At 43.3% G+C, this 22,591-nt stretch overlaps 1 protein-coding gene across 2 annotated transcripts in view; it reads left to right on the top strand.

Annotated features, from left to right (window-relative positions):
• Window positions 1-22,591, top strand: part of TMTC2 (transmembrane O-mannosyltransferase targeting cadherins 2) — a 378,380-nt gene that overhangs the window by 194,931 nt on the left and 160,858 nt on the right. For both annotated transcript variants that reach the window (XM_084639748.1, XM_084639749.1), the window contains exon 3: window positions 19,142-19,970. In XM_084639748.1, the coding sequence (XP_084495874.1) occupies window positions 19,142-19,970 (829 nt within the window). The remainder of the gene's footprint in view (window positions 1-19,141; window positions 19,971-22,591) is intronic.

Raw genomic sequence — 22,591 nt, 5'->3', positions numbered from 1 at the left:
TCACATTTCCTTCATAAAGGCTGGATTGTTTCACAACTAAACTAATTTGACTACAGTGCATTGCCTGGTGGGAAGTGTTAAACCTCTTATTTTAAGTTAAACAAGATTACTGTGAAAGCTGGCATTCGAGTAGCTGTTAGTGTAATGGGTTAGGGGCTCCAGTACCCACTTGCAGTTCCAGTAATTGAAATCTTTAGGTACTTCAGCTTCTAATAGTTTAGAAGTAGCTTGCCATCAATATGCACGAGATTGCTAACTGCTTGATTTCCTCACATTAACTTAATGAAGAAGAAGAAGTCCCCATGCCAACTATAACACCATGAAATGGAGGAAGTCTTGCTATCCATTCTCTTTACTTACTGTTTCCCATTCTAGTTCTGCATTACTGAAGTCAATAGGAGCTTTGCCACTAACTTGGGCTGTGGATCAGACCCTAATAATGCATTTTATGTTTTTAAAAGTATTTAGTGCTGTATTAGCCTCATAGGAAAATGAACTATATTAGAGGTAAGTTGAAAGCAATCTTGCAGCATTTATACTTCATGGGTAAAAATGGCAAAAGTAAACAGGACCACCTGGTGTGGAATGTATCATTTTTCCTAACTTGCTGCTCAAATTTCTTACGAATTTTCAGTGGTGGCTAAACATTTTTATGTTTTATGCACTTTTACGGTGGTATATCCTTGCAGCATTAAGGCATTCATTATTTATGTAGCTGGCAAATGATATTTGCTGAGAAATGTCTAATTTGTTCTTTCCATTCTTTTTCGAATAGGCTTTCATTCCAATTTCTAATTTAGTACAATAAATGGGGAATAAATAAAAACACAGAAATTAGCATAGGACATAGCAAGTCCTCTCTTTTTCAAATTAGTCTTTGAGCATTGCTGATTCCATAAGAAATAACTTGATATAACAAAAAGGGGAACAAATGAAATACTGTTATTAAAATGTTAATTTACCCAGTTCTTCTCGTCTGAGGTTCACAGTAGTGCTGGTCAAGGTTTCCAAAGAATGCCCTTTCTCTTTCTTCCTTAAGCTTTGAACATTTATTTGCTGCTCTCTTTAATCTGGTAAGTTTGAAATATTCAAACATATATCACCAGCATTGTACTACAATGCTTTATATAGTTATCTGATTAGCTACAGGTGTATTATGCTACACCATAGGCATGACTGGGGTGGATGACAAGTAGGCTTTTAGTTGTGCTTCAGAAAATTTGTTTTTGACTTGGGAGTATGGTAGGACTTCCTCATAGTGTATTTAGAAACCCAGGTTTCATCAGTGTTGGAGACCTTCTACTGCTATTTGCATTGTTTCTGATTTACTTTTAATCTGTTGCAGGGAGTGACTTCTGACCTTTTGAAATGCAATGCCTCGTTTGTTTGCAAATGACTGATCTAGAGACTTGCTCCTGAAACTTGCTGATTGTTATGATGCCCCTAGCTAGTTCTATCTTACTTCGGCTCCCACCATATGTAGAAATGTGACATTGTAACATGGGCCAATCGAAAGCTTTCAGAGATCACATCTAGGTCATGTCAGCCAATTATTAGGCTTTACTGACTTGCAATGAGCACTATAAATACCTTTTGGATAAGTGGCCAGCAGGTGATACACTTTCTTGGTTGTGTGACAATAGGAAATTTGCTCCTACTTCCAAAGGTACTAGTTTATGTCATCACAATAGTCCAATAATGAGCCAAGTGCTATTTTTCCTATGCTCCAGAATTCACACCTGGATCGATCAGTCTTCAGCTGTCATTAAGACTGCGCCCATCACAACACGTCCGCCATTCTTCTCGCACTCTTGCCTTTCTTCTTCACGTTCGTCTGAAACGTTTAACAATGTTATCTTCCCATCTTCTTGGAGGCCGACCGGGTGGTCTTTTCTGTTCTCGTGGGTACCACTCAGTAATGATTGCGGTCCACCTATTGTCCGTGAGCCGTGCTGTGTGGCCCGTCCATCGCATCTTATTATGTCTGCTTTCCACGACAATATCTTTCACCCCGCTGCGTTCTCTGATTATTTCATTTGGTATGTGATTCAGAAGGGAAATTCCCAACATAGCTTGTTCCATTGCCCTTTCAGCTACTGACAGCTGCTGTTCTTCTCTCTTCGTCAGTGCCCACGTTTCACTGCCATACAGCATGGCTGGCAGCATTGTTGAATTGAACATATTTGTATGTGTGGTCTTGTCGATTTTTCCCTTGAGGAGTCCTTGATGGAATTAAACGCACACTATCCTGCCCGAATCCTACGCAAGAGTTCTCCGTTCAGGTCTTGGTGCATATTAACTTCTTGGCCCAAATATATATATTGTTCCACTTCTTTGATTTCTTCTCCGGTTACCGTTATTCAGGCTTTTCGTAAGACATCTGATCACATGTATTTCGTTTTGCAGCAGTTCATTTTCAGGCCGACCTGATTCCTTTTCTTGTCGAGTCTTCATAGCATGCTCTGCAGGTGGTTGGTGCTTTCGGCAATTAGTACGATGTCCGTGAATCTGAGATGGGATAATCATTCTCCAGTTATGTTGATACCACTCCTCCAATTGATCTTGTTCGTAACAATTTTGAGGCAGGCGGTAAATAGTTTCTGTGAAATCGTATCTCCTTGCTTTACGCCTTTCTTGATTGGGATGCGGAGGGGAGCTTCGAGGACAGTAATGTCTGTTGAAGGAAGCGAATACTGGATGTACAACAAACGGATGTACTGCGTGTTAATGCCCTGCTCTGCAAGCACCTTTAATATTGCGTTAAACTCTACGCTATCGAAGGCCTTTTCATAGTCGACGAAAGCAATGCACAGCGAGAGTTTGTATTCCCTCACTCTTTCTAAGGGTAAATATATGGTCAATTGTGCTGAAATTTTTTTGAAATCCTGTCTGCTCTCTCGGCTGTTGTTCGTTATCACCTTTGTGAAGAGCTTGTAGATGTGAGAGAGCAGGCATATAGGGTGGTAGTTCTTAAGATTTTCTCTATCGCCCTTCTTGTGCAGCAGGATGGTATTCGACTCCTTCCAGCTTGATGGTATTTTTCCTTCTTCAAGATATTGACTAAATCTTAAAGCTAGGGCCTTTCAAAGTTTTTCGCCTCCTGCAGAAATAATATCTGACGTTATTCCATCTTTGCCTGGAGCTTTCCCCTTCTTCATCTGCTGTAGTGCACTTCGGACTTCACTGACGATTATTGGGGGGATGCGTTCTTCTGACTCTTGGAGCACTGGGAGAGGGACGTTGATTCTTGATTTGAACAGTTCTGTATAGAAGTCCTTGCAGACCTCCTCCATCCCTGCTCTGTCGATTACTGTCTCTCCTTCCTTGTTTTTCAATGCTGTTATGCTCAATCTGTACTGCATCAGTTCCCGCTTGCATGTCCTGGGGCTCTTGCATGATTCAGCTGTTTTGAGGAGCTTTTCTTTCCGGAAGTTCTCAAAATCGTCCTTCTGTTTTCGCCGTATAAGCTTGCACAGAATGGCGTACTTGAGGTTGTTATCCGAGCTCCTTTTCATGTTTCTCCGCTTCTCCAACAAGCTTTTCATTTCATTCAAGATTCATACACTTGTGGGAGTGTAGGCCTAGATGACCTGGAGGGTAGCTTTTGACTCCATTTGAAGATGCAGCAACCAATATGTGATGATATTAGCTGGCATAATATGACACACAGTGAGGGTTGTCCTTTTCCATGTTGGCTGGGATGTAGAAGCTCTTTACACCAATATTCCACATGAGGATGGACTACAAGCTGTCAAGAACAGTATCCCTGATGAGGCCACGGCGAACCTGGTGGCTGAGCTTTGTGACTTTGTCCTCATCTACAACCATTTCAGATTTGAGGACAACTTATAACTTCAAGACTGTGACACTGCTATAGGTATCTGCATGGCCCCACAGTATGCCAACATTTTTATGGCTGACTTAGAACAATGCTTCCTCAGCTCTCGTCCCCTAGTGCCCCTCCTCTACTTGCACTACATTGATGACATCATCATCATATGGACCCACAGGAAGGAGGCCGTTGAAGAATTCCACCTGGATTTCAACGACTTCTACCACACCATCAACACCACTTCCTGGACACTACAGTGCAAATAAGTGATGGTCACATAAACACTACCCTATACTGGAAACCTACTGGCTGCTATACTTACCTACATGCCTCCAGCTTCCATCCAGGACATATCACACAATCCATTGTCTACAGCCAAGCCCTGAGATACAACCGAATTTGCTCCAATCCCTGAGACAGAGTGAAACACCTACAAGAGCTTTATCAAGCATTCTTAAAACTACAGTACCCACCTGGGGAAGTGAGGAAACAGATTGACAGAGCGAGACGGCTACCCAGAAATCACCTACTACAGGACAGGCCCAACAAGGAAAATAACAGAAAACCACTGGCCATCACGTACAGCCCCTTGCTAAAACCTCTCCAGCACATTATCAACGATCTACAACCTATCCTGGAAAACAGTCCCTCACTCTCACAGACCTTGGGAGGCAGGCCAGTCCTCGCTTACAGACAACCCCCCAACCTGAAGCAAATACTCACCCTCAACTACACACCACACCACAGAAACACTAACCCAGAAACCAATCCCTGTAGCAAACCTTGTTGCCTACTCTGTCCCCATATCTACTCTAGTGACACCATCAGAGGACCCAACCACATCAGCCACACCATCAGAGGCTTATTCACCTGCACGTCTACTAATGTTATATATGCCATCATGTGCCAGCAATGCCCCTCTGCCATGTACATTGACCAAACCGGACAGTCCCTACGTGAAAGAATAAATGGACACAAATCAGACATTGGGAATGGTAACATACAAAAGCCAGTAGGAGAACACTTCAATCTTCCTGGACATTCTATAACAGATTTGAAAGTAGCTATGCTTGAACAAAAAAACTTCAGAAACAGACTTCAAAGAGAAACAGCAGAACTAAAATTCATTTGCAAATTTAACACCGTTAATTTGGGCCTGAATAAGGACTGGGAATGGCTGGCTCATTACAAAAGCAGCTTTGCCTCTCCTGGAATTGACACCTCCTCATCTATTGTTGGGAGTGGAGTATATCCACCCTGATCGAATTGGCCTTGTCAGCACTGGTTCTCCACTTTTGAGGTAACTCCCTTCTCTTCATGTGCCAGTATAATAATGCCTGCATCTGTAATTTTCACTCCATGCATCTGAAGAAGTGGGTTTTTTACCCACGAAAGCTTATGCCCAAATAAATCTGTTAGTCTTTAAGGTGCCACCGGACTCCTTGTTGTTTTTGTGGATACAGACTAACATGGCTACCCCCTGATACTTGGCACAATGGTGTGATGCTGATTTACTACAATGGAGCTATACCGATTTATACCAGCTGAAAAACTATATTATTTATACAACAACCAGAAATGTGCATTTCACATGAGACATTGCAAGACATGGTTCCTGCTCTAAAGCACCTTCATTCTAAATTTTTGATGTAACAAAATGTGTATGGGTGAGTTGTGGGAAGGGATGGGGCAAAAAGAGGTGTGGATTGCAATGCAATTACTTGATCAAATTAGGAACTCACACCTCTTGGTGGTTCTGCCAATTTGCTGCTGTTAAATATAGAAAGATAAAGAAAAGAGATGAATATCATTAACTCATTCATTTTGGATGTCACAGAAGAGTTTCCAGGAAGATCAAAGTAGGGAGTGCATTTTATGCATAGGAAGTGGCATAAAAAAGTGCCAGAGATAATCAGTGGAGAAGGGGATAAATGGGGTATTAAGTCAAATATCATTAGCGAGTGGAAGAGGGAGGGCATCACAAGCTAACAAACAAGGTCAAACGAGCATAGGAATGGATTTTTGTCATTTAAATTTGATAGGCTGGAGAAGAGGGGAGGCATTGGAGAGATTCCAAGTGTAGTGGTGTGATTGGATAGAGAGGCTAGGAAGGTGTTTTTAACCGTCACTCTTTGGATTAGCTGGAGGGAAGCAATATGAGTGTCAGTAAGGCAAAATAACAAGAGATTGCAGAAATCAAAAAGGAAATGTTCAGGGCACAGATGAGAGTTATATCTGTCAGGACAGAAAAGATTTGAATGTTTCTACAAAGCATGTATTTGTTTTTGGTAAAGGAGTGAAAGGGGTTTCTGCAATCAAAACCACTAAAAATGCCTCTGGATAGCAGGCAGAGGAGACATTAAACCTGATCTAAATCAGTGTTCATTTTCTTTTCCCAGATGAAAATGACTGGTTAGAGGATTTATGAGGGTGTCAAAATTTATGGCAGATGGGCTGAATTAGGACTCAGAAATACTGTAATCCAAATCTTTACTGCCAAGTATTACAGAGATCTCCTTCTGCTGGGCTACACTTAATACACAGTCAGAAGGAGCAAGCACTGTGGAGACTGAGAAGGATAAGTTGCTAGTGGAACTGCTTAGTCTGGCAGAGGTAGCTGAAAAACTGAATTTAATTTTCTGCAAAAAAACTTCTAGGAGGAAGCTATTTCTTTATTTTCGGGAAAATGCATCAACAGAATTTTCTGATCACCTACAGAAAATAGTTTGGAAAATGCTGAGAAAACTTTGGTTTGGGTCAAAAAGTTTTAGATTGCAAATTTCTGACCAGGGCTGAGTGTTTTATCATGAAGAGGAAAGGCCCTAGTGTGTCCCAGAAGCCAAGTCAGATGGTTCATGGAAGTAAAAGTTTCTCTTTTGAACGAACACTGGGATAAAATTGGTGGACACTTCTAATTTGTGGGATGGAAGGTTAAAGTATTTTAGTGCTGAATCTTAGTGCAGCATTGTAAATCTGCAGTAGTGCCACTGAAGTCAATGACAGTTATGGTAGATGTCTGTGGGATAACTCCAGCTACCAGTATGATACATATGTGACGTTGCTAAAAAGTTTGCCAACTTCTGAGAAGACCCAGGTCTGGAGTAGCACAGCAAAATAGTCTCTGGAAAGGAATTCAGAAAGAATCATAGAATCATAGAATAACAGAGTTGGAAGGGACCTCTGGAGGCCATCGAATCCAACCCCCTGCCCAGAGCAGGACCAATCCCAACTAAATCATCCGAGCCAGGGCTTTGTCAAGCCTGACCTTAAAACCTTCTAAGGAAGGGGATTCCACCACCTCCCTAGGTAACGCATTCCAGTGTTTCACCACCCTCCTAGTGAAAAAGTTTTCCCTAATATCCAGTGTAAACTTCCCCCACTGAAACTTGAGACCATTACTCCTTGTCCTGTCATTTGCTATCACTGAAAATAGTCTATATCCATCCTCTTTGGATCCACCTTTCAGGTAGTCAAAAGCAGCTATCAAATCCCCCCTCATTCTTCTCTTCCGTAGACTAAACAATCCCAGTTCCCTCAGCCTCTCCTCATAACTCATGTCTTCCAGTCCCCTAATCATTTTTGTTGCCCTTCGCTGGACTCTCTCCAATTTCTCCACATCCTTCTTGTAGTGTGGGGCCCAAAACTGGACACAGTACTCCAGATGAGGCCTCACCGATGTCGAATAGAGGGGAACGATCACGTCCCTCGATCTGCTGGCAATGCCCCTACTTATACACCCCAAAATGCCATTGGCCTTCTTGGCAACAAATGCACACTGTTGACTCATATCCAGCTTCTCGTCCACTGTCACCCCTAGGTCCTTCTCTGCAGAACTGCTGCCTAGCCATTTGGTCCCTAGTCTGTAGCGGTGCATGGGATTCTTCCGTCCTAAGTGCAGGACTCTGCACTTGTCCTTGTTGAACCTCATCAGATTTCTTTTGGCCCAATCCTCCAATTTGTCTAGGTCCCTCTGTATCCTATCCCTACCCTCCAGCGTATCTACCACTCAGTTTAGTGCCATCCGCAAACTTGCTGAGGGTGCAATCCACACCACCCTCCAGATCATTAATGAAGATATTGAACAAAACCGGCCCCAGGACCGACCCTTGGGGCACTCCGCTAGATACCGGCTACCAACTGTACATGGAGCCATTGATCACTATCATCTGTCTCTGATGCAGTAATGAGATGCCTTTTAAGTATAATTGTTTTCCCCCATCCCTATCCTTCAGTTTTCTGATTTCTCCTTATTTTAATTTTCCTTTCTCTTCCTTCAGTTTGTCTCATTTTGCCCTGTCATTCTTCCCACAAAACAGCTACGAAAAACAGTAACATCATGGTTATACAAGAATCCAGTCTAATTTATTTCTTCATTTGCCTATGTTTTATACAAAATTATTTTTTCCTTCAAAATATGAGGCAAGATGGAGAAAATGTAGATTTGACCTTTAAAACACAGCCACATTATTATTTGTTCACTGTTACTAAAGTTGTAGGAGTACAATTGTAACACAAGCAGTTTGCAATCTGTATGTATGGCACCGTTTAATATTCGTAGTGTTGGATGGAATGTTCCTTGGCTTAAGTGTCCATTCCCCCCCCCCTTTTAATTTTAACTTTTTACATTAGTCTGGATTATTATACATAAACCACTTAGTTTTCTCCTTTTTCAGTAAAGTGTTTCTTTCTCTACTTCATCTCTTGTTCCACCCAATCCAAACTCCGCAATTCCTATGAGTTCTACCTTCCCATTATTAATTCTACCATACTATTGATCTTTCCTTCCCTTGTCCCTTCTGTTGTCTCTTCTGAAACACTTCCCTGTACTAAAGACTTCCTTTTTTCTATCATTTAAAAAACCTTCTTTATTTTTAAATGTTATCAAGTAGATTTAATGTACAGTAATAAACCAAACAAATATACTAATATACTCCAGTGCAGAGAGCCTACTCCAAAGCCCTAGGTATCACTTAAGCCAGGGGTTCCCCAACTTGGTTCGTGGCTTGTTCAGGGTAAGCCCCTGGTGGACCGTGAGATGCTTTGTTTACCTGAGCATCCGCAAGCATGGCCGTTTGCAGCTCCCAGTGGCTGCGGTTTGCTGTTCCCGGCCAATGGGAGCTGCCAAAAGCAGCACAGGCCAGGAATGGCGAACTGCAGCCAGTGGGAGCTGCAAGTGGCCGTACCTGTGGACGCTCAGGTAAACATTGTCTCATGGCCCGCCAGGGGCTTACCCTGAACAAGCTGCGAACCAAGTTTGGGAATCCTTGACTTAAGTATAAACGTACTGTACAGTGGATGTATACAGTTTGTGGGGGCCTAAGTCCTGAGGTAAATAGTGCTCTAAATTCATGACAAAATAGTAAAAATTGAATAGAATAGAAATAGTAGAAATAGAAATTGTATAGTGATTGGCTTTACAGGTGTTACTAATAGTAATCAGGTTTATTTGTGGTAATGTCTAAGGGCCAACCAAGAATGGGGCCCCATTGTATTAGGCACTGCACACACACACTAAGAGCTAACTAGACAAGACAGACGTGATGGGGAAGGCGGTAGAACACACAAATAGAGTGAACAACATGATGGTAGACAGGATGTTAGTTCAGTGACTTTTTTATTTGTGGATTTGTGTAGGAGGGAATAAGATAAATTGGGAGGAAAGGGATAAGAAAGGGTTAGGGGGACAGGGCAGGGGAGAAGAGGGTAAGAGGCGCAGGTGTGGAATGAAGCTGAGGTGAAGAGAGAGTTAGAGCAAACAGCCTATCTGCACAGGGCAGAGAAAATCCAGTCAAAACTATAAAAAGTTCTCAATAGACTCATAGACTTTAAAGGTTAGAAGGGATCATCATGATCATCTAGTCTGACCTCCAGCGCACTGCAGGCCACAGAACCTCACCCACCCACTCCTCTAATAGACCAATAAACTCTGGCTGAGTTACTGAAGTCTTCAAATAATTATTTAAAGACTAACTTACAAAGGGAATCCACCATTTACTTTAGTTTAAACCAGCAAGTCATCCGGAGCTCATACCACAGAAGAAGGCAACCTCCCTGCCCCCTGCCAAGGTCTCTGCCAATCTGATTCAGGGGGAAATTCCATACCGACTCCAAATATGGTGATCAGTTGATCTTTGATCATGTTGGCAAGACCCCTCAGCCAAACACCTCGGAAAGAATTCTGTGTGGTAACTCAGAGCCCTTCCCATTTAATGCCCCATCTCCAGTCATTGGGGATTTTTGCTAATAGCAGTCCGAGATGGGCCACATGCCATTGTACGCAATCTTATCATACCATCCCCTCCATAAACTCATCAAGCTCAGTCTTGAAGCCAGTTGGGTTTTTTGGCCCCACTCCCCTTGGAGGGCTGTTCCTGAACTTCATTATTCTGATGGTTAAAAACCTTCATCTAATTTCATTCCTAAATCTGTTGGTGGCCAGATTATATCCATTTGTTCTTGTCAACATCAGCGCTTAACTCTAATAACTCCTCTCCCTCCGTGGTATTTATCCCTGTGATGTATTTATAGAGAGCAATCATATCTTTCCCTCAGCCTTCATTTGGTTAGGCTAAACAAGCCAAGCTCCTTGAGTCTCCTTTCGTAAGATACGTTTTCCATTCCTCTGATCATCCTAGTAGCCCTTCTCTGCACCTGTCCCAGTTTGAATTAATCTTTCTTAAACATGAGAGACCAGAATTGCACATGGTTCAGGATGAGGTCTGAGTGTCCAAAAGTCCCTGCTTTGGCTACTTCTGCTCCTACCTGCTGGAGTCAGTGGCTGACTCCTCTGCAGTTTTTCCCCAATGCTAAAAGGTGGTAGTTGTGGCAGGAGGGAGGCATGTGGCTCTCCCTCCCCCCCATGTGGGGGGTGTCCCTGCACAATTCTGGGTTGGGGGGGTGCCTGGAGGGAGAGATGGCCCTCTTAGTAGGAGACATTGCACTAACAGCATATAGTTATCCTAAAAGTAATCACAGCATAGTTTAGGTTAGGGCTGTCAAGCGATTTATCAAGCTATTAAAAAAAGTAACCATGATTAATCACACTGTTAAATAACCATGAATACCATTTATTTTAAATATTTTGTTTACTACATTTTCAAATATATTAATTTCAATTGCAACATAGAATACAAAGTGTGCAGTGCTCACTTTATATTTTTTAGTTTACAAGTATCTGCACTGTAAAAAAATATTGTATTTTTAATTCACCTCATATAAGTACTTTAGTGCAATGTTTTTATCAAGAAAGTTGAACTTACAAAAGTAGAATTATGTAAAAAAACCTGCATTCAAAAATAAAACAATGTAAAACTTTAGAGCCTACAAGTCCACTCAGTCCTACTTCTTGCTCAGCCAATCACTCAGACAAACAAGGTTGGTTACAATTTGCAAGAGGTAATGCTGTCAGCTTCTTGTTTACAATGTCACCTGAAAGTGAGAACATGCATTCCTCTTCGAGTGGTGTCCCTGTGGGTGCTCCACTCTAGGTGTCGGTACGTCCCTGTGCTGGAGATTGGAGATTTCTCGCAGCAGTACTTGGTTGGGGGAAGGGCGGGCACAGGAGTCGTCTCGTGCAACCGTTGTCATCTCCTGGAGCGCGCGCTCCCCCGACCGTCCCTCAGTTCCTTCTCAACCATCTGCAGCTGCAGACAGAGCTCCACGGCAGTGCTCTCTTTGATACTTTCTGGGATTGGGGGGGAGTTTCAAGTTACATAAGAACTTCTTTTTAGTCTATACTTACATTGTTTAGTTACTCTTAGTGTATACATAGTTCTTCTTAGAGGTCACCCCCCCCCCAAAAAAAAAAAGAGAGAAGAAGGAAGACTTTCTCTCCTTTACTCCCCGTTTGGGAACAGTTTCTACAGTTTACCATTACAGTTAACCCTTATCTCTCGAGACGTGGGATAACTGCAGTCATGCTGGGCTCCACAGGATTTAAAAAGTGTGACTCCTGCCGTGAACTGATGCTGGTCTCTGACGGCCACACATTCTGCATTTGCTGTCTGGGAGAAACTCATATCTCCCAGAAATGCATACATTGCACCGACTTAACAACAATGGCAAGACGTGACCGGGATCTCTGTTTGAAAATGCTTCTGCTGGAGAAGTCCCTCCAACCTCCGCAAGAGACGTCCTCTGGGGAGTTTCATAAACAGAGATCCCTGAGCTCTTATAAGGCTCTGACTTCCCAAACTGTCAGGAAGTGAGCCTTGACCTCTCCAGCAAGAGTCTCTCAGACAAAGAGAGCTTCCCCAGTGAGGTCTTTACCCTCAGTTCTCCACTCATCCAGAGTGAGCACTTACGAGGCACCCGGCTCCTCCGGCACCATCCCTCAGCGGACCCCTGCTGAGCCCCAACGCGTGGCACTGGAGTTGAGATGTCAAGTCTCCTCCACGGCACCGAGTACCCCAGTGCAGAGCACGGCACAGGCAGTAGCACCGCGACCAATGCTGCTGCCACCAACACCGACTTAAGACTTGCTGCCGCCTAACAAGCCGAATCCAGCACCGGTCGGCGCTCCAACGGTCAACCGCAACCCCAAGGGGGGACCAGCTCAACTCCTGCATCCTGCTGACATAGCAGTTTCTTTGGCACCGCAGTCACCACTGCTCAGCACCAAACAGTCCCCGAGCTACATAGCATGGTACCATCCTTCATCTCCTGCACCACACTCTACGCATACTGGCGAGGAAGGAGACGTGCAGGACAATGGCTTCTCCTCTCAACGTTCATCCCCATCACAGAGGAGACCTACATGGAATGCTGTGAAGCCTATGCCTCATCCCTCCAAGCATTCACAGCCTTAGTATGCACTGCACAGCACTGGCCTTACCCATTAACACCTTACCCCTTGCAATGGCCACAATGGGGTCCTTGGCCCACATACCAGAACCCCTATTCTGGTCCCCTTTCCCCAGCAACAAGAGGTTCTAGAGTACACCCATCATTACCACATAGAGAAACCTCTGACCCCCCTAAGAGAGAGATAGAAGAGGAAGAGATACTATATCAGGCAGACCTGGATGATTCACCACCTACCCCACATTCATCTTCTGCACCAGACAAAGTGGTGACGCCATGTACCCCACGACACCAGATGACCTGAAACAGTTCCAAGAACTCTTCAAAAGAGTAGCAAACAGCCAAGAAATTGCCTTACATGAGGTGCAGGAGAATCGTAAGTTGTTAAAAATCTTACAACCGGCATCATCGACCAGATTGGCCTTCCCGCTGATCCCACTGATCCCACGGGTCATCTGCAAGATATGACCCGACAGAGCATATATGATTCTCATTGTCCCCACATGGCCCAGATAGACTTGGTTTCCATACCTTTCATGTCTAGCAGTCTGTGCCCCACAGCCGTTGCCTTTCCGGACGGACCTCCTGTCCCAGAAAAAGGGTCTGATGCTCCATCCAGATCCAGCGAAACTCCATCTCAAAGCGTGACTCCTCTCTGGTTCCAACATGGGGAATTGAACTGTTCAGAGAAAGTAAAACAGGTATTACTAAATAGCCGTCGCCTCACAACTAGAAATACTTACCACCACAGGTGGAGAAGATTCTCCCTTTGGTGTCAGCAAAAACAGCTGGATGCAACCAAGGCGCCTCTATCTATGATCCTAGACTACCTACTAAAACTGAAGGAAATGGGGTTAGCTATAAGCTCTATTAAAGTACACCTCGCTGCCATTACAGCCCTCCACGCACAGATAGAAGGAGCTTCAATATTCGTTCTCCCGATTACACGGTGCTTTCTAGCAGGTATACAGAACACGTACCCAGAAGTATGCCAACCTGCACCACCATAGGATCTCAGTCTTGTGCTCAAATGTCTCACAAGACCACCCTTCAAACCTCTAGTAACCTGCTCGCTCCTTCATATGTCAATGAAGGTTGCATTTCTTGTGGCAATCACGTCTGCCAGACATGTCAGTGAAATAGCAGCACTGATGGCTGAACTACCGTACACTGTATTTACCAAAGACAAAATTATGTTACGTCCTCACCCAAAATTCTTGCCCAAAGTGGCTAAAATTTTCATATTAACCAAACCATACACTTACCTCCCTCCTATCCCAAGCCACATAACGACTCTCGAGAAGCAACGTTGCACATGCTAGATGACAGACGGGCCGTAGCCTTCTACTTGGACAGAACTAAACCATTCCGCAAGTCACCAAGACTATTCGTCTATACAGTATTGACCCAGAGACTCTCCAAATGGGTCTCTACCTGTATTCAAACTTGCTACCACCTGCATCACAAAGAACCCCCCATGGGCATCAGATCCCACTCAATGTGAGCCATGGCGACATCAATTGCATTCTTGAACAATGTCCCCTTAATAGATATTTGTAGAGGTGCAACCTGGTCATCAGAGCACACTTTTGCAAAGCATTATGCTATCACCCAAGGCCTTGTCTCAGACTCTGTTGTTGGCCTTACAGTGCTCTCATCACAAACTTATACATAACTCCGAACCCCTACCATTCCTGGTGGGGTACTGCTCTACCAGCACCTAGAGTGGAGCACCCACAGGTACACCACTCAAAGAAGAAGTTACTCACCTTGTGCAGTAATGATGGTTCTTCGAGATGTGTGTCCCTGTGGGTACTCCACTACCCACCCTCCTCCCCTCTACTTTGGAGTTCACACAGCCGAGCTCTGTGGTAGAGAAGGAATGGAGGGACGGTCGGGAGAGCACACGCTACAGGAGGTGCCAACGGCTGCACGAGACAACTCCTATGCGCGCCCTTCCCCCGACCGAGTATTGCTGAGAGAGTATTGCTCCAATCTCTGGTGCAGGGACGCACCGACACCTAGAGTGGAGCACCCACAGGGACACACATCTCAAAGAACCATCGTTACTGCACAAGGTGAGTAACTTCTTCTTCACATGGCACTGTTGTAGCTGGTGTTGCAAGATATTTACGTGCCAGATGCGCTAAAGATTCATATGTCCCTTCACGTTTCAACCACCATTCCAGAGGACGTGCTTCCATGCTGATGATGGGTTCTGCCTGATAACAATCCAAAGCAGCATGGACTGATGCATGTTCATTTACATCATCTGAGCCAGATGCCACCAGCAAAAGGTTGATATTCTTTTTTGGTGGTTTGAGTTCTGTAGTTTCCGCATTGAAGTGTTGCTTTTTAAGACTTCTAAAAACATGCTCCACCCGTTGTCCTTCTCAGATTTTGGACAGCACTTCAGATTCTTAAACCTTGGGTTGAGTGCTGTAGCTGGTTTTTTTTAGAAATCTCATACCTTCTCTGTGTTTTGTCAAATCTGCTATGAAAGTGTTCTTAAAATGAACATGTTATAGCAGTCTCGGATGATGACCCAGCACATTAAATATATGCAGAATGCAGGTAAATCAGAGCAGGAGACATACAATTCTTCCCCAAGGAGTTCAGTCACATATTCAATTAACACATTATTTTTTTAATGTGTATCATCAGCATGGAATCATGTCTTCTGGAATAGTGGCTAAAGCATAGAAGGGACATACAAATGTTTAGCGTATCTGGCATGGAAATACCTTTCAACGCCGGCTACAAAAATGCCATGCAAATGCCTGTTCTCACTTTCAGGTGACATTGTAAGTAAGAAGCAGACAGCAGTATCTCCTGCAAATGTAAACAAACTAGTTTGTCTGAGTGAGTGCCTGAAAAAGAAGTAGGACTGAGTGGACTTGCAGGCGCTAAAGTTTTACACTGTTTTGGTTTTGAATGCAGTTATGTAAAAAAAAAATCTGCATTTATAAGTTACACTTCCATGATAAAGAGATTGCACTTCAGTACTTGTATGAGGTGAATTGAAAAAATACTGTTTCTTTTGTTTATCATTTTTACAGTGCAAATATTTGTAATAAAAATAGTATTAAGTGAGTACTGTGCACTTTGTATTCTGTGTTGTAATTAAAGTCAATATTGAAAATGAAGAAAAACATCAAAAATATTTAATACATTTCAATTGGTATTCTATTGTTATAAATGCGATTAATTGCAATTAATTTTTTTGAGTAAATTGCGTGAGTTAACTGCGATTAATTGACAGCCCTAGTTTAGATGTAAAGGTTACTTACAAAATAGAGTTTAGAGGAAGGGAGAGTTTTTGCACTCTTGCCGTTTTGTGATGTATGAATAAGACCTGAAAGTTTTTTTTGGAGATGGTGGGGGTGATTCTGCTTCTCTTGTCTTAAATATAAAGAATTTCAAACCTACTTTTCACTGGTTTGTTGGGGGGGTGGGGTCTCAGAAATTTGAACTTAACTGAAGGGGGTCAGTTGTGAGACTTAAGGGAGATTTCCCCTCAGTTGTTTTAGTTAAATAGGTATTAAGAAAACAAACAATACAACAAAGCAGTCCCAAAAATCTGAGAGAGCTCATTTCCCCCCTCAGTCAAGTTTCACTAGCTTAGTACTTGGGATGTCTTAATCTTGCTAGTTCTTTAGTCTTCAGTATAGACATGACCGTAATTTCTAATTCAAAAATAAGCAGCACACCCTCCTCTCCCAGCCTCCTCTTTTTTTAAAAAAAAATGCAACGCCTTGCAGTCCTCCTTTATACTTCATAAGAGAGCAAAAAGGGCACAAACCCAATTTACTTTCCCCTTTTGTAGGTCACTTTAAGAATTGAGAGTTGGCTGTGCACACAGTCCATAGAAAAAGAGTTCCAACATATCTGAGCCTAAGGAGGAAAAGTATGCGGTTTTACAGAGGGAAATGATAGTGGATGAACGGACAAATCAGAAGCTGAACACCCAATTACAAGTGAGGGGAATAAATGAAAGCACCACCCTATAAATGCAATAAAGCTGGGATTTGAAAAGCTTTGTTAATAAAATATAGACTCAATTTTCAGTTCTAGTGATAACCAGTCCAGCCACCTAAATAAAAGCATGACATGAGTGCGAAGAGGATAACATTCTGCTACTCATTTGATGTGTTATCTAGATGGCAGATAAAAAGTAAGCTATTACAGTAGGCTAGCCTGGGAATAAATAAATCATAAAGTGTAGACCTATATTTTGATCTCTGCTGAACTTCCTGATTTCTAGAGAGATTAAATAGATAAAATCTAATATATCCAGGATGGACAGGGAAATATATGGACTCAAAAGAGACTTTGGAATTCTTCAGAGTTGAAGCAGTATTTTTAAGTGGGAGTAACTGATCTCAAATACAGGAACTAGTATGGTATAAAATAATCCGTTTATTCCCTGCTAAAGCCTCCATTTCCTCCCTGGGTGAATTTATCTACATTACATGAAATATTCTTGGATAGGCATTCTTGGATAGGCAACCTAAATAAATCTTTAAAAAGAAATAAAAATCTGCATGTGATTAACAGATACATGATGATGATGATGATCAAAACTATGTCATATAAGAAGGGGTCCAGTAGCCTGTAGATATACAGAAACTGTAAACAATAGGCCCCAAACTAAGCCCTGCAAATACCTATGGTTCATGAGATCAAGGGAACGTTTCCCCAGAAAGAACAAGAGCGAACTATTTGAAAGATGTAGGACCATGTGAAATCCTGAATACCAAACAGCCAGGGCACAACAAGGGTATGAATACATAGCATTAAATATGGAGAGTACGTTCTAACAAAATTAAAATGACACTATTATAGTCATGGAAAATGACATCAAAATCCCTACAGAACATCTGGAATTATTTAGCTGACAAGAAGTTCCTTAACAAAGACTCCGAATTAAAGCAGTGTGAACAACAGATTTTTTTGGTTCAGTGACCAACCCAAAAATGTAATAAATAAACAAACAGTTTGTTTTGGACTGATTTAAAATGAAAAATCTTCTGAATTTTTTGTCACCTAAAAAAGTAAAATCACATTTTGGGTTGAATGCAGTGTTATGTTTTTCCTGAAATGAAATGCTTTGTTTCATTTTTTGAGGTTTTTACTTTCTAAAATGAAATAAAGTAAAATTCAGAATAAATTTTGAATCAGAATTGAAATGTTTCATTTCACAGATGTCAAAATGAAACATTTTGACTTTTACTTCGGGGAGTTTTTGAATGAAACAATTTGGCAAATTTGACACAAATTTGTAAAATATTTGTCAATCCAAATCTGCAATTTTGAAGTACAGTTTAGTTTGAAATTTTTTGCCTAGCTAGCTCTGTTTATAAATAGATCACTGTTCTATTTTTAATTTTTAAAATTCATTTATTTTAGCTGTGTTGGATACCCTAAGAGCTCCATCTTGTTTTCTGAGGCAATAGTACTCTTACCCCATACACTTCATGGGGCTCACATTTCTAAGCAGTGAAGTGGACAGTTCCAAATGACCTTTCAGTAAATCAGTTTCCACTGAATCATCAGCCCTAAACACAAACTGATATGTGTCTGTTATGTTGGTTCTGTGCCACAGTAACTCCATTGAAGAAGACAGAATTGCACCAGCATAAAATCAACATAAAGTAGAGCGTCACCTAAAGATATGGCAAAATCTGGCTGATAACATACTTGGGTGGGTTCAGCAATGGGGAAGAGATGAATCATTCAAACCCATTCACCTTTTACAACACTGATTTGAATGCTGTGCGCCTCATGTAGTGGCTGTTAGGCGTGAGTTGGTGACTTCAGTTCAGTTCCTAAAACACAGGTGTCCACGTTTCAAACAGCGTCATCGCAAAGTGACTCCGTTTGTAGCAGTCTCAGTTGAGACACCAAATATGAAATCTGAGACTCTCGTAACCTAGCAAACTCCCTTCACTTTTTCCAGATGAAGTACACTGGGGAAACTTGCACTGGATAAACTTCCAATTTCCAGTGCTGTTGGGACAGCACCTTTCACGAGCTGTAAATTCAATTATTTATCAATAATGAGGACAGCACAGTAAATATGTAGCCACAAACAGTAGCAAAGAATGAGTAAAAATAAATAAACTTGAATCCCACAGAATATTTCTCCAGGGTAGGATAATCAAAGTATAACCCAACGACTCTGGGGGGTCATTGGTAATAGGGATTGAACTCACCACCTCTGGATCTAGAAGTATGAGCCTCTACTGACTGAATTAAAAACATCCAGCTCTTGATAGTTTACAGGCTGTAGCAGACTCTCAGATCTCTGTGGTTCATACGCTAAAAAGGCACAGAGAGCCCCATGGTGCATGTGTGGGAAAGTAAATCACACTAAAAATAATCCCAACTCTATGATATGTCATGTTCTCTTTGTACTTTACAAAGTAGTTTCAACACTCATCATTATGAATTAAAGTCTGTGATGTTAATTTTTATTGATGAATCTTTCTTTATTTTTGGTTTCAGAGGAAGAATTTGTCCCTTTTCTTCAGCATTGGTTTATTGACTTTCTGGGGGACTGCACTGCTGGGTGTCCGCTTGTACTGGATGGGCAACAAGCCACCAAGTTTTTCCAACTCTGATAACCCAGCAGCTGACTCAGACAGTTTTCTTACACGCACTCTGACCTTTTTTTACTTACCGACCAAGAACCTCTGGCTGTTGCTGTGCCCGGACACCCTCAGCTTTGATTGGTCTATGGATGCTGTGCCTCTTCTTAAAACAGCCAGTGACTGGAGGAATCTACACACTGTGGCCTTCTATGCTGGACTCCTCCTCCTTGCCTATTCTAGCTTGAAGAGTTCCAGCAATAAGAGAGAATGCAATGGGAAAACTGTAATGAATGGCAAGCAGAATACTAATGGGCATAGCTGCCACTCAGACATGGAGTACAAGAGTTTGGAGCTGAAGTCCAGCTTTGCCTCAAAAGAAGAGAATGGCATAAAAAAACATGTAATCCAGAGACCTCAGCTTCCTTCAACTGAGAACATTGTACTTCTGTCTCTGTCTTTGTTAATAGTGCCCTTTGTTCCTGCCACAAACCTATTTTTCTATGTAGGCTTTGTAATAGCAGAGCGTGTACTCTATATTCCTAGTATGGGCTTCTGCCTGCTGATTACAGTGGGTGCCAGGTCCCTTTATGTCAAAGCCCAAAAGCGCTTTCTGAAGAACTTGATTTTTTATGCCACTGCTGCATTAATTCTTTTCTATGGACTCAAGACTGTTGTCAGGAATGGGGACTGGCAGAATGAGGAGATGCTGTATAGGTCAGGGATAAAAGTAAACCCAGCTAAAGGTAATACACTTACCATGGTGAATGTTTTGTTCCTGCCTGTCTGTGACTGTCTTTTCTTTCTAGGTTTATCAGCTGTGTTTAGAGAAGATACATTTCAGAAATGTATATTAGGTGCAGTAATGCACACATTGGTGCAGGAAAAAGAACGCAAAGCAGGAATCATTTTGATTAGGTATCACAGATTTGATATTAACATGCAGAAAATTGGGGGAAAAACAAGGTAAGAAGATACTTTATTTAATAATCTGTGTCTGTTTTTTGGAATTAAAGATGAAACATTGTTATTACAGACTCTGCCCAGTAATTTCCATTACCTGGTATCTGTTCTCCCTGATAGACCTCCTTTAGTGACTTTGCTATTGGATATGAACAGGAAATATGAGAAATAATCAAAGAGAACTTGAGGGAAGTTCTGTTTTTAAATTTCAAATGATGTAGGTAACACTGATATCACATAACAAAGCTGGGTTTGGGTTATTCAAATCGGCAGGTGACTGTAGCCCATATTTCCAAGCACTATGCAGGGTTTTAGCCAAACAGGCGTACCTTAATGTGTTAATGCATTAAAGGCATTATGTGAGAGACAAGGTGGGTGAGGTAACACCTTTTATTAGGCCAACTTCCGTTGGTGAGAGAGACAAGCTTTCACGCTTACAGACAGTTCTTCTTCAGCTCTGCGTAAGCTCAAAACCTTGTGTCTCTGACCTAAAGAAGTTTGTCCAATATATTACCTCACCCATCTTGTCTCTCTAATATCTTGGTGGACCAACACGACTACAACGATACTGCGTTAAAACATGTGTCAGATATTTGAGGTGTCACGGGGCGCAGACTCACCAGTGGCACCTCCGCTTGTTGTCCTTGGGAATTAGCGTTCCAGCCTCCGGAGCGCCCTCTTCAGGTCGGTGTCTCGCCTTACTGCTGGTTCCTGTGTCCCTTCCAGGACCCCAGTGCCCCTTTCACTGGGTGCTGCCTCCTAGCAGTACCCCACAGTTCTGGGTCTCCCCCTCCCAGGAGAACCCCCCACCCACTATCCCTACCTCTCCTCAGTCGTAGGCTCCTGCCAGTCACCAGCTAGCTCCCGCGCCCTGGGGCAGACTGCAGTATGAACCACTCATCACAGGCAAGGTTGGGTTTGGATCTGCTGCCTCTGCCTACCCGTGGCTGCCCATGCAATCCCCGTACCTAATAGATTTTACCAGGCCTGCAGCCTGGGGCTTTCCCAGGCCGGAGCTCCCAGGCTCCCTTGGCCTTTCCCCAGCCCTGCTCCAAACTAGGTCCTCTATTCAGGTTTCTGCAGCCAGGTCCCTCCCTCTCAGAGCTAGAGAGAGAGAGTCTTCTGGGTCTCTGGCCCACAGCCTTCCCCAGTCAGCCCTGCTGCCTTCCTTCTACAACAGCCCTCTCCCAGGGCTATCTGAAACCCCTCTGGGCCCGAGCGGGTGTCCACTCTGCTACATGAAGCAATAGAAAAGTACCTCACATTAAGCCTGCTTTATTTACAGGCCAATGGACTTAGAGGGGGTCTATTGATTGATTTTTATGTGTGTTATGAAAAAAACTAAACAGCATTTTAACTTTTTTCACTTAGTAGTGTCCTAGAGTACTCTGCTCAACAGCTCATCACATGATGCTGAATCAGTAGTTGATGCTGACCAACCTGTGCTTTGGGTAAGAGCAGGGGTGGGCAAACTTTTTGGCCTGAGGGCTACATCAGGTTTCCAAAATTGTATGGAAGGCCAGTTAGGGGAGGCTATGCCTCCCCAAACAGCCAGGCATGGCCCGGCCCCCAACCCCTATCCAACCCCCCCTGCTTCTTGCCCCTGATGGCCCCCCCGGGACTCCTGCCCCATCCAACCACCCATTCTCCCTGTCCCCTGACCACCCCTGGAACCCCTGCCCCTGACTGCCCCCCCCCGCCGCCCCATCTAACCCCCCTCTCCTTCCTGACTGCCTCCCTGGGACCCCTGTCCCCATTCAACCCCCCCTGTTCCCCATCTGCCCCGACCCCTATCCACACCCCCGCCCCTTGATCACCCCCTCAAACTCCGTTGCCCTCTGTCCAATCCCCCCCGCCCCTTACCGCGCTGCCTAGAGCACCGGTGTCTGGCGGCGTGACAGCCGAGTCACCCAGCTGGAGCCAGCCACACCATCGCGCAGCACAGAGCACTGGTTCAGGCTGGGCTCTGCAGCTGCGCTGCCCCACCCCAGGAGCTTGCAGCCCTACCGCCCAGAGCATTGCTCCAGCAGAGCAGTGAGCTGAGGTGTGGGGGAGGGGGGACAGCAGGGAAGGGGCCGGGCAGGAGGGTCCCGCATGCCGGATGTGGCCCGTGGGCCGTAGTTTGCCCACCTCTGGGTAAGATAAGAGTGCAATGCTACAGTCTAGCTACTATGATAATAAATGGTAAATGCAGATGTCAGTGTAAGCTGAAAGTCAAGGCGGGAGAATAAAAGCAGTATGACTTACAGATAATATGCTTTACAAAACAGTATTTAAGTTACTTGTCATTTGTAGGCCTAATTTTCTAATGTTTTCTTCATATTTCTGTAGCCTGGGAGTAAAATATATAAAGTTATACAGTAAGTGACTGTGTTAACAGTGTCAATGACAAGCACATCCCATT

Source organism: Lepidochelys olivacea (genome assembly GCF_965140295.1).
Source record: "Lepidochelys olivacea isolate rLepOli2 genome assembly, chromosome: 1".
Classification (NCBI taxonomy): Eukaryota; Metazoa; Chordata; order Testudines; family Cheloniidae; genus Lepidochelys; species Lepidochelys olivacea.
The sequence above is the reverse complement of the archived record's forward strand: the minus strand, read 5'-3'. Positions and strand labels throughout refer to the sequence as shown.